The following is a 12,478-nucleotide window of genomic DNA, read 5'->3' as shown; positions in this document are numbered from 1 at the left end:
AGTGGTTAGCACCGCTGCCTCACAGCGCCAGGGACCCGGGTTCAATTCCGGTTATTGACTGTGTGGAGTTTGTATGTTCTCTCCGTGCCAGCGTGGGTTTCCTCAGAGTGCTCCCATTCCCTCCCACAGCCCAAAAATGTGCAGGTTAGGTGAATTGGCCATGACAAATTGCCCCTTAGTGTCCAGGGATGTGCAGATTAGGTTATTGAGGCAGGACGGTGGCACAGTGGTTAGCACTGCTGCCTCATGGCGCCGAGGTCCCAGGTTCGATCCCGGCTCTGGGTCACTGTCCGTGTGGATTTTGCACATTCTCACCGTGTTTTTGTGGGTTTCGCCCCCACAACCCAAAGATGTGCAGGCTAGGTGGATTGGCCACGCTAAATTGCCCCTTAATTGGAAAACATGAATTGGGTACTCTAAATTATATTAAAAAAGGGTTAGGTTATTGGGTTACGGGGATAGGACAGGGTGGATGGGTGAGTGGACATGTGTAAAGTGTTCTTTTGAAGGGCTGGTACAGACTCAATGGACCAAATGGTCTCCTTCTGCACTGTAGCAATTTTATGATATTGGTTGAGGGATTAAAATTGGTCAGGACACTGGGGCGAACTCATCAATGTTGTCTGTAAACTATGTGGCTATGCAGCAATCCAAAAGACCCATGCAGGCCATTCATTAGTCAGCCCCAGGCGCGGGCAAAGGAGCTGTGCACATTAATGCATCACCATGCCTTCAAATGGAATTAGAGGGAACGTGCTCTTCTTCAAAATAGTGCCATGGGAGCTGTTAGCATCCATTTGAGAACAGGGTGTAATATTACATTCAAATAACAGCACCTCTGACAATCCAGTGCTCATTCAATATTACATTTTAGTGTCAGTCTCAATGTTGTTCTGCTCCAGTCTCTGGAGTGAGACTTGAATCATGATCTTCTGGCTCAGAGGCAACGGTGTTGCTATTGAACCAGGGCTGACACAGTGAATAATGATGGCCGTGATGAGGGTCCAGTGTGCTGATGACACATTGGAGCCCACAGCAAAGGATTGGAGAAAAACAAAGGAAATTGTAAATAGCAGCATCGACAATGTGATTATTTCTGGCTACATGGGGGTCAAAATATTTACCCTTAGAATAAAACAGGCAAATGATTACATAGAAATGCTAGTCTGGTCATTTTTCTATTAGAAAATGTGGTTTGTTATTCGCAACTCTGACACAGAATAGTGCTCTATATATAACAAAGCACATAGCTGCACACTGCAAAAGTACTTCATTGGCTGCAAAGAGGCTTGGGACATCCTGAGGTCATAGAAACATATTATATAAGTGTTCTTAGTTTCCTTCAAACATTCATTGCAAACTGCCGCAAATTACATTTCATTATTAAGAAAAACCTTTTAAGTCTATATTTTTTCATTTTGACTGTGAGTACCTGTTGTGCTTTGCCTTGACACAAATTGAGCAAATCTGACAGCCATAATTATAGGTTGATTTTGTCCAAATATCTCATGCAAAAAGAGGGAACCGGCTACGTAGCTCTGGGCTGCAGGTTCAATCAACACAGCTCATTCAGTTCGACCTCTTGTCAAGCTGTCGATAAGTATGAGAAATCTCAGTCAGTTATTCAGAATAAATGTGGACATTTACATTATTAACCAGTCTGTAGAGAATTTCCTTCAGGGAGGCACGGTAGCACAGTGGTTAGCACTGTTGCTTCACAGAGCCAGGGACTTGGGTTTGATTCCCAGCATGGGTCACTGTCTGTGCGGAGTCTACACGTTCTCCCCATGTCTGCATGGGTTTCCTCTGGGTGGTCCGGTTTCCTCCCAAAGGTATGTGGGTTAGGTAGATTGGTCATGCTAAATTGCCCTTAGTGTCCAAAATGTTTAGGTGGGGTTACTGTGGAGGTGTAGACTCGATGGGCCAAATGGCCTCCTTCTGCACTGTAAATGCTATGATTCTATGATCTATGAAGAATGCACAATGTTTAAGAGGAAAGAAACAGCAATGTGTTGTCTTAATTTAAACATTGATTTGATTTTGCAGCAGAACCCAAACAAATATTTTCAGACTAGCAATGTAATTCAACTTGAAATAAAATAGTTTTAAAGAGTAATTAGTTGTGTTAGAATACCATTAGACAGCTATGTGGTAAAGATGTTTCCATAATTATAACCATGTCATAACATTATGGTACTCGCTTAATAAAAACCATAGGACATTTTTTTCTTGTGTGTGAGTTTTGAAAGAGACTTTGCAACAGGATGTGGTTTAGCACTGAGCACCAAGCCTGGCCTACACCAGGTTTCCTGTCAGGCTGTGACTATTAAAGACTGGGGCCGTTATCTCCCTGCTGTCAGGCCCGGCTAACAGTAACGCTTGTCCTTAGTGCCTCACTTCCTTGGTTTCTTACAGCATTTCCTGAGCACAAATTGATAAACCATTGACATGCTTTGGAAGGGGGGGATAGGCACAGGAAGCTGCTGTTTAAACTCTCAGCCTTAACGGGGTCTAGAAGAGAGAGGAGAAAGCTCCAATTTTTTTTTGTTGAATACAAATTTGGAGCTGTGCTAACTTCGGAGTTTGGTGCCAAGCAGTTAAACTGCCTCTCGTGAACGGACGGCAGAGGAACCCTATCGTTTCTTTCCACACACTATGTGGATTCTGCAAAAGTCAATGCTATTACTACGGGCTGACTGATACATGGTGTTCAGGATGTGAGTCTGCACTGCTTGCTGGCGAAGGCAGATTCACTGAGATTTTGTATTTTTTTTCGAAACTGATGGTTGTTTGCAGACAGCTCCTGTGTAGAGCAATTTGAGGCACAAGATTATTTAAGTCATCTTGTTCACCCATGAAGAACAAAGCAGCAAAGCAGAAAGGAAAACGAAAAGGTGCGAAGGACACGGCGTTTGGTTGTGACTTGGGCGACTACTTACAGAACTCTGGACAGGATGGTAAAGTAAACAGCTTCTTCTGTTTAAAGTTGCTGCTTCTAAGTAAGGGTGCTGATCTTTGCATGCCAACCGGGGCTTCTATCTCTGCTAAGAACTGTTCTGCGCTGTCATCTGCAAACTTGGTGGAGGGAGCATTAACTAAACCGTTCACAGCACTAGCTGGAGGATGGCAGAAATTTAAATCCAACATCAGTGGCTCCTTTGTGCTTTACAGTCTGATTGTGAAATTAAAATGCGAAACTTCAAAAGAATTTCCAGGCAAGTCCCAGACATTTGCAGGCTCTGCGGTCAATCTCAGTTTTGTGTGGTCAGTTAGTTGATTTCGAACCATTGCCTCCTCAGGGCAGTTAAAAATACGCCCCACCACCTCTCTGCTCCTGCCTGGTCAATTCCACCGGCGCTTAGCCAGGAATACTCCAGTTTCCAGGAACGTTTCTCTGACGCCACGGTCTGGAGTAACTTGTTAAATCAGACAGACAGTCTGGGGCAGAAAGTTGTCCTTTCTGGTGCCACTCCCTGTGAGAGGTGAACCAGGAGGGTGGTGGCGAGGATTAGGGTTACAAGGGCGAGAGGGTGGCCAGTGGAGTCTCAGACCCCCCCCCCCCCCCCTTTTCCTTGGCCTGCAGACTGAGGCTGCGAAAGGTGGGGGTTGATTTCCCAACCAAAAAAAACACAGGTCAGAATCTTTGGCCGGTTGCCAAACAGCTGGCAAACAGATTTTTCTTGGTGACTCCACAATTCAACGATGCTGCAGAAGGTATTTCTGACGGCTGGAAACTCTCGGCTGCTGGCAGGTGAAAAAAAAGTACTAATTCTGCAAAGCCAGGGGTTCAGCTGAGGTTGAAAGCGGCTATGGTGAAATATGCGGGAAAGCCTCCTCTGATTTCTGACAGGAGGTCATATTCTCTAGAAATTCTATCCTGTTTATCAGTAACTACTCGGCAAGCCCCCACTGATTGCTAAAGAGTACCTGATGTATAAACACACACACACTCTTCTCACAATACAGATATATTACAGATGAGTAATTAGCTGTTGCTCAAAACCAGTTGTCATTGTTTACCCAAAAGTGCAAGCAAACACCAAGTCAGACCTGCCCTCTGGTTGGAGAATCACTGGAGATTGCTTATATCATCTCTCTGCCAGCACCACACTGCGCTTCCTGTTCTGTTTGTTGGGAAACACAGTTTTTCTTTTTAGATCAAATCTCCACTCATTTGAACATTGAGCTCCTTTCCAAACGTTTAAGAGGGCACAAGCGGCGCTGTGCCACACAAATGAAAGTGTTTTGTGTGGGCCCACCATTCAAGTCCAGTTGCTCAAGGCTGGGCAGCAAAGTTGAATGATTGGGAGTTTCTGTTTGCTCATTTTAGCAAAGGAGCAGCCTTGAATAGCAGGGGCCAAACTGCCAGTGCCGAGTAACCTTATTTGTGTTTACGCTCAGGGTATTGCAACTCTGTTAAAAGCATCCATCCAGAGATCAGAGGGCAAAGTGCCACTTTCAAAGGCTTGTTGACAGTTAATTAGGGGACATTTTTGCTTAATGATGATTGGGAGGGAGGAGAGGAAAATAATTCAATAATGAATAATTAACTCCAGTTCACAAGGCAACAGAGAAGTTCAACAGCATTTGTGTCCATTTTGGGGGCATTGAGAAGTTTGAAAAGATGTGTTTAGATTACGGTCTACGGTATGGTGTCCGTTCTCCCCTGAAAGTGTGCGGAATGCCATATTGGAAGCAGATGACTTTTAGTTGTGGAGGACATCCACCAGAAACAGGCATTAATCACCTTTCATGTGCCAATCAGAGTTCTAAAGACACTTGTACAAACTCTAATTGAAGTTGGCATATAAATGCACAGAACCTGTACCCAGCCTTCAGAATTGTTCATCCAATCTGTTGTATCCTCATGTAACTAAGTTATGGAGGAGGGTGCGTAGCTCTCTGCCATGTACCTCCTCGTCACCCATCATCAGTGTTACCCTTTCATTTTCAGTGCTCTATTACTGGTTCTGGCTTTCTTCTTTCTCAAAATCTTTTGTGCTTCATATGTTTCTGTACTACTGTCTGTCAGAGTAATGACCTGTGTTGGTGTGCTCAGAGGTGCAATCCTGCTTTACCTTGAAGGTTGACCTTTGCCTAAGGAGGGATTAGTTGGCGAACACGCACACTTTGTGTACTGCATTGTACTATCAAACAGTGACGCACAATCATTGTGGGTGGAGATGTTGGTGCAAATCCTAGTAAATCTAAACCAGTGCAGCCCAACTGTGGAGTCTTGGGCTGTTTCACTATATCAAAGGCACTACATAAATGCAAGTTTTTGTTGTTGCTCTTCTTCAACCTCTGAAGGCCCTGTGCTTGCTAAGCTGTCCCTAACAAAGAATTCAACAACAATGTCCATATAAGCAGTGTCCTGTTTTTCACCTGGTGGCCCACTAAATGGTTCACACTGTAAGGTTTGGAGGTATGCAGTTTAGCCTTTACAACAAGAGCAATTCCTTTCTGCAGTGCATTTCCCTTGCCATCTCCTTGCTTGCGAATATCATTCACACAGTAATATTAATTTCTATTATTTGCAACATCTTCACTAACATTTCTCGTAGGGAGTACAATGCTCTTGCACATATGCTTAACATCCCTTCACGCCAACATAACTCCTACTGTACACTGACATTCAAACCCTATCCTTTCTGTGCACAGAATTTCTTCTGGGTCTGCCAACAAGTTTGGAAAGTCATGAGAAAGTGCTGATCAGATCTCTGACAACCTGTCACATCACTTGCACCTTTGGCAATATTGAATCAAAACCACTCATATTTCATCAGTGCAGGGGCTGCCGGTAACTGGTATCAAACTGTTTTTTTGTACATTCTGTCAATCATTTCAACTCTACAACTAGGCGCAGGGATCGTTGACACCTACTCTAGTTAAACTATTATTAGCTGCTCGCGAAATGCGAAAGACTTATTGCTATTATGGTTCTGTGATTGGTTGTGTCATTTTTATTTGCACAAATGAAATAGCATTCTCTAAAAACATGTAGACCACACCTACCCACAATTTCATCAGTGTTTCTTAAGTCCCTCTAATTAACCTACACTCCTACATTCTTTCTCAAACTAGAGGGTCTAAAGTTTTGAGGGAACCGAATCTGGTCTAGTTTGATAATTGCGTTCCCTTGCTGCATGGTGAAGTTGGCATTTGTCATTTTTAGGGAGACTGAAGAGTTCACAGTGTAAATACGACCAGGTCATCAAGTCATATAAGTTTTAATTTGATGTCTTCAAGAGCCTAGGATCCATTTTGCTTTTGCTTCTGTCATCCTGGAGATGCATTTGGGCTAACACAGACATTTTATAAGGAGCTTCACAAAAAATGAATGCTCTGTGACAATTGCTATAGCAATGAGGAGCAATATGTTGAAACCTGTGCAGTTATGAAGTTGTTTTTTTTTCCTAAAACACTATTTATTTTCTGTCACCCTCCAAACTCCTATCTGGAGCAATCAACAAAACACTTCCAAATTAGTTTTTGACAGAAATTCCATAGCCACGAGTTCTCCAAGGAGCTCATTCACAAAAGCTTTAGGTTGTGAGTTACTTTGTGGAGTTTCACACCATCATGTATTTTATATTTTTATTATATTTGCCAGTCAGAGTATATAAACAGCCTGGGTGCTTCTGCTTCACCTGGCTTACATTACCCGACTCATATTGTATGGTTTCATCTGTGCCAGCTATGCCTCAGTTGATAGCACTCTGGCCTTTCATCCGAATATTCTGGGTTCAGATCACACAACCGGACTTGAAGACAAAAGTTAAGACAGACACTCCAGTGCAATACTGCTGGATAGCTGCACTGTCAGAGGTAGTGGGTTAGATTCTCCGATTTTGAGGCTATGACCCCACGCCAGCGTGAGAACGGTGGCGTTTTATGACACAAAAAATGGTGTAAAACAGCCACCAATCTTCGGTTTGGCTGGGGGCTAGCATCAAGGCAGTGTGGAGCATCCAGCTCTAGTTGTTGATATGGCCTGGAGAATTGCCGGGTCCATGGCCGCGCATGCGCACGGCGGTGGCTTGCAGCGGCTGCGCCGTGCAACATGGCGACGGTCGCTTGCGGACCCGGGCCACAAAATAGTTCCCCCCTTTGGCCGGCTCATGCACCCTGGACCACCCCCCACAGTGTCCCTAGCCCCTGATAATGTCCCCCCTGCCCGCGGATCGGCCTTCCCCCGATTGTGGTCGCGCTGGACTGAGTCCGCAGATGCCACACCGAGTTTCCGACGGATGAGACCACAGGCAACCGATGCTGGCGGGAACACGGCCAGTCGGGAGCAGTGCATTGGGAGGGTGGGCCTCAGGCAATGTCCTGAGGCCGTCGATACGCCGCCCCCGATTTGGTCAGGAACTGTGCTTCTCCAGCCGATCGCCGAACGCGATTTCAGCGTCGGCAACCGGAGAATCCAACCCAGTGCCTTTTGGTCTGTTTTCTCAAGTTGGTGTAAAAGATCCCATGGCACAATTTTGGGGAAAAACACGGCAGTTATTCCTGGTGTTCTGACCAATATTTATACCGTGGGCAGCACGGTAGCAGAGTGGGTAGCACTGTTCCTCCTCAGGCCCAAGGTCCCAGGTCCGATTCCTGGCTTGGGTCACTGTCTATGTGGAGTCTGCACGTTCTCCCCGTGTCTTCGTGGGTTTCCTCCGGGTGCTCCGGTTTCCTTCCATAAGTCCCAACAGATGTGTTGTTAGGTAATTTGGACATTCTGAATTCTGAAACACCATTGCAAAAACTGATTATCTGGTCAGATTAACACTGCTGTTGTTGGAGTTTGCTCTGTGCAAACTGGCTGCTGTGCTTTCTAGGTCACTACAATAACTACACTGCTAAAGTATTCCATTGGCTATTAAGGGCTTTGTTATATCCAGTAGTCATGAATGGTGTGATAGAAACACAAGTCTTTCTTTTTTCCATTTGTTTCCTGGAGTGCGAGCATCCCTAGCAAAGCCAGAATTTACTGGCCTTTCCCAATTGCCTTTCAAAAGCTGGCAGCGAGCTGCCTTCTTGATCTGCTGCAGTTCATGTGGTGTAGGTACACCCACTGTGCTGACAGGGAGAGAGTTCCAGGATTTTGGCTCAATGCTAGTGGAGGAGCATCAAGATGGTGGAAAGTCAGGATGGTGTGTGGATTTGTGTGGAACTTGCAGTGTGGTGGTGTCCTCAGTGTCTGCTGCCCTCGTCTTTCTCGGTGATAAAGGTTGCAGGTTTGCAAGATGCTGTTGTTTGGTTTGCATTTTTCCAATATTATGATGAATATTCAAATTTCACTAGGGATCATCAGTAAGATAGTAGGCATGTGAGGAGCTTTTTTAAATTCATTCAAGGGATGTGTGCTTCGTTGGCTAGGCCAGCATTTATTGCCTCTCACTAATTAATTGTCCTTAAGTTGGTGATGAGCTGCCTTCTTAAATTACTTAAAAATTAGATTGCCTCCTATCTACCATTCAAAGTTTACTACCTTTTGATATCACTAACCAGTTAGTACAGGATACTATGAGTGTTGTCCGCCGGTGTGGATCAAACCACCTACCTTACCGGCGAGAGCAGGCAGGCTCCGGGGTCCTGGGGGGTGCCGCCACGGTGGCCTGTCCCACAATCGGGGCCCACCGATCGGCGGGCAGGCCTGTGCCGTGGGGGCATTCTTTTCGTTCTGCCTTCGCCATGGTCTTCACCATGGCGGAGGCGGAAGTGACCCCCTCCCCTGCGCATGCGCGGGGATGACGTCAACAGCCGCTGATGCTCCGGCGCATGCACGGACTTCCGCCGGCCGGTGAAGCCTCTTCAGCCCAACTGGCGTGGCGCCAAACGCCGTCCATGCCAGCCGGCGGATCGCCAACCACTCCAGCGCTGGCCTAGCCCCTCAAAGTGAGGGCCTGGCCCCTAAAGGTGCGGATTCCGTACCTTTGTGGCGGCCCGACGCCGGAGTGGTTCATGCCACTCCATCACGCCGGGATCCCCCGCCCCGCTAGGTAGGGGAGAATCCCGGCCCTCATCTCCCACAGTCTACCTGCAGTCAGCTCTGGTACCAGTGCTAAGAAAAGCCCTTCCAGGTCTATGGACTTAAGTCAGAGGGTATGAGAACAAATGGAACAGCGTGGCCTGAACACCAGTGTTCATGAGTCAGGGATGATTTGAACAGTGGTAAATTGAGTATATAGAATCGCGACAGTACAGAAGGAGGCCCATCAAGACTGCACCAAACCTTTAGGATGAGCTACCCATTTACACTCCCCCGTCCTGTCCCCGTAACCCCATAGCCTAACCTGCATCAAGAAGCAATTTAGCATGGCCAATCTTCCTAGCCTGCATATCTAAATACATTTAGCAGGTATGCACTATAATGGGGAGACAAGACTGTATATGACATTATCAATCATTAAGGGCCAGAGCCAATGTTCAGAATCACAATTTGAAACTTAAGCAATGTACCAAAGACTAAACATCTGAGCTATTGTTGAAGTATTTTGCAACATATATAAGCTAATTAATGGGAAGTTAGCAGAGCTGTTACACAATCTGAGTTGCAATAAATGGAGAAGGTCCAATCATCAGGAAAGCAAGTCTCACGGTTTCAAACCTCACAGATCCAAGTGACACGAGAATCAACATCTGTATTCGAGAAAAGACAGACTATCTCGGAGAGATGGAATCAACTACAAAACAACGAAAAGCAGTCGACAAATACAACTGCCAAGCAAAATTCTTGAGTTAATTAAGGACTTTCTTAGGATATTAAGTGTTTTTACAATTCCATTAGTGTTGTGGAATTGGCAGTCCAACAGAGACCTGTAAACTCTGTGAGCCCCTGTCCTCCATCTATCCTGCCTTCACCCATTACTCCAAATCAATGCCCACTCGAGGTCGAAGGTCCATTACTGATGGCAAATAGTGGAGTAGCTGGTTGTGAACATACAGCTCCAAGTAAGACTCCAATGGCAACTCATGAAATCCACAAAGACCCGAGTTCCCAATACCATCCAGATTTATTGCCTCATTTCAGAGAGAGACAACAATAGCTGGGCAATTGTGTGCTTGTTATCAGCAATGCTCTTTCAGGCTAAAGGTGTCAATTATCTAAACTGAAAAGGAGTAGGACTGTCTGCTAACATTTGAATGGATTGTCATGCAAATGCACCAAGTGACCACCCACTATCACAGCTGGCAACTGCAATCTTTCTCGTTCCCAAAGGGATTATGGATTACTGCAACATTAGCAAAATGCTGCGGATGCTGGAAATATAAACAGAAAATGCTGGAAGCCGGTCCGGCAGTATCTTGAGAGAGAAACAGAGTTCAGTTTCAGGTGAATGACCTTTATTAGATCTGGTGATTAGTGTAACTACCCTCTTAGTTCACCTTTTGTCTTGTATGTAGAAATCGTTAAAAACGGAATTATTCTGAAGTAAGAACAGAAAAAGCTGGAAACTCAGCTGTGGAGAGAGGACAGAGCTAACGTCTCGGGTCTAGATGATTCTTCATCAGAGCTAGAAAGAACTGGAAATATGTTGAGACTTATACTGTGGGGGAGGGAAGGGGGAGTGTAGCAGTAGGGCCGAATAGAGGGCAAGTGCTAGGTGGAGGCTGGGGAGAGATTGGCAGAGATGTCATGGACAAAACGTTGTAGGGAATGTAAATGCATGGTGATCACGGCTAAGATGGTGGCACATTAAAAATGTGTTAATGGCAGAGCAAAGGTCAGCAGTATGCCAAAGGACAACCTGGAACAGGGAAAGGATAGCGCTAGTAGGGTGGGGTGGCGGGAGGGGAGACGGGGTGGGAAGGGAAAACTGAGATGGAAAGTGGCGTAAAAAGGGGGATGGAAAATGAATCAATGGAAGAAATAAAATGAATTGATAGAAATAAAAATGGTGTGAAGGTGGAGGAGAGTTCACAATCTGAACTTGTTGAAATCAAAGTACAGTGATTACTACAAATGTTCTCATTAGCATAGTGACGCATTCGAAACTTCTAAGGAATTCTGCATTTTACTAAACCTGTGTGCCATTTAATTACAATTAAAGGTGATTTGTTTCCTGCATCTTGCACCTTCTACACATTTACCTTGATTTGCTTCAGCCTGATAAGGGCTTCAGCAGTCACCCAGCTAAAGCCCAGCCTCCAAATCAGGGACAGAATTCTGTTTTATAAATTGCCTTATGCTGGAGCCAGGAAATGCCACAGGGGGGCTCATAAAGAACTCATCAGGTGGTCTTTATATTTATTCAGTGCATTGAAGCAATTAATTGCCTTTTAAACATGGAAATTCTGACATTTATCACTATAATAAAATCTGTTTACTAAGACTTGGTCAGTCGTCCTGGGGGAATGTAGGAGCCAGATTGGCCATTCGGCTGTGCGAGCCCAACCACTAGTCAATAAAATTATGGCTGACCCAGTTGTGATCTCTGCTCCACGTTCCTGTCTAACCCCCATAACCCATGGCTCACTTGCCTCACAAAAATCTGACTAGCTCTTGCCTTAAATAATTTCAATGACCCAGCCTCTACTTTCTTGGGAAGAAAATTCCACACACCAACAATCCTTTGGATGAAAATGTTTCTCCTCATCTCTGTCTTAAAAGTGAGACCTCTTATTCTTAAATAATGATGTCCCCTCGTTTTTATCTCCCCCACAAGAAGAATCATCCACCAGAGGATCCTATATGTTTCAATAAGATCACCTTTCACTCTTCTAGATTCCAATGGGTATAGTCCTAACCTGTTCCATCTTAATTTCTTTCCAAGATAACCCCTTTATCCGAGGAATGAGTCCAGTGAATGTTCTTGGAATGCCTTCTAAAGCAATCATATATCTTTTTTTAAGTAAGGAGACCAAAACTGCATGGTATTCTGAATGTGGTTTCTACAGTGTAACTACTATTAGGAGGCCTAGAAAGTATTCCCACAAGAGACCTCTTACCTTTCCTATTTTGCATCACCAGCCACGGTGATTCTACATTTTGCTCTTTCAAGCTAAGGTGTCTCAGTTCTGGAATGAACTAATGCCAGCCTTAATTAACAGAGCTACCCTGCCACTTTTTCCGAGCTTGCTGTCATTCTGAAATGTTATAGAATCATAGAATTTACAGTGCAGGAGGCCATTCGGCCCATCGAGTCTGCACCGGCTCTTGGAAAGAGCACCCTACCCAAGGTCAACACCTCCACCCTATCCCCATAACCCAGTAACCCCACCCAACACTAAGGGCAATTTTGTACACTAAGGGCAATTTATCATGGCCAATCCACCTAACCTGCACATCTTTGTGACTGTGGGAGGAAACCGGAGCACCCGGAGGAAACCCACGCACACACGGGGAGGATGTGCAGACTCTGCACAGACAGTGACCCAAGCCGGAATCGAACCTGGGACCCTGGAGCTGTGAAGCGATTGTGCTATCCACAATGCTACCGTGCTGCAAATACTCTTCAACATTCAACAGTTGCTTCACAGCTCC

The 12,478-nt window shown here is 45.3% G+C and overlaps 1 protein-coding gene across 3 annotated transcripts in view; it reads left to right on the top strand.

The window, feature by feature from the left end:
- Positions 1-2,299: 2,299 nt before the first annotated feature.
- arhgap31 (Rho GTPase activating protein 31) overlaps positions 2,300-12,478 on the top strand; it is a 133,148-nt gene continuing 122,969 nt past the window's right edge. For 2 of the 3 annotated variants that reach the window (XM_038802386.1, XM_038802385.1), the window contains exon 1: positions 2,302-2,957. In XM_038802386.1, the coding sequence (XP_038658314.1) occupies positions 2,855-2,957 (103 nt within the window). In that variant the 5' untranslated portion in view covers positions 2,302-2,854. Of the gene's footprint in view, positions 2,963-12,478 lie in introns of all 3 variants that reach the window. The other variant, XM_038802387.1, reaches the window with a different exon arrangement.

Source organism: Scyliorhinus canicula, chromosome 7, assembly GCF_902713615.1.
Source record: "Scyliorhinus canicula chromosome 7, sScyCan1.1, whole genome shotgun sequence".
In the NCBI taxonomy this organism is placed as follows: Eukaryota; Metazoa; Chordata; class Chondrichthyes; order Carcharhiniformes; family Scyliorhinidae; genus Scyliorhinus; species Scyliorhinus canicula.
This window is presented reverse-complemented; position numbering and strand designations above follow the sequence as displayed.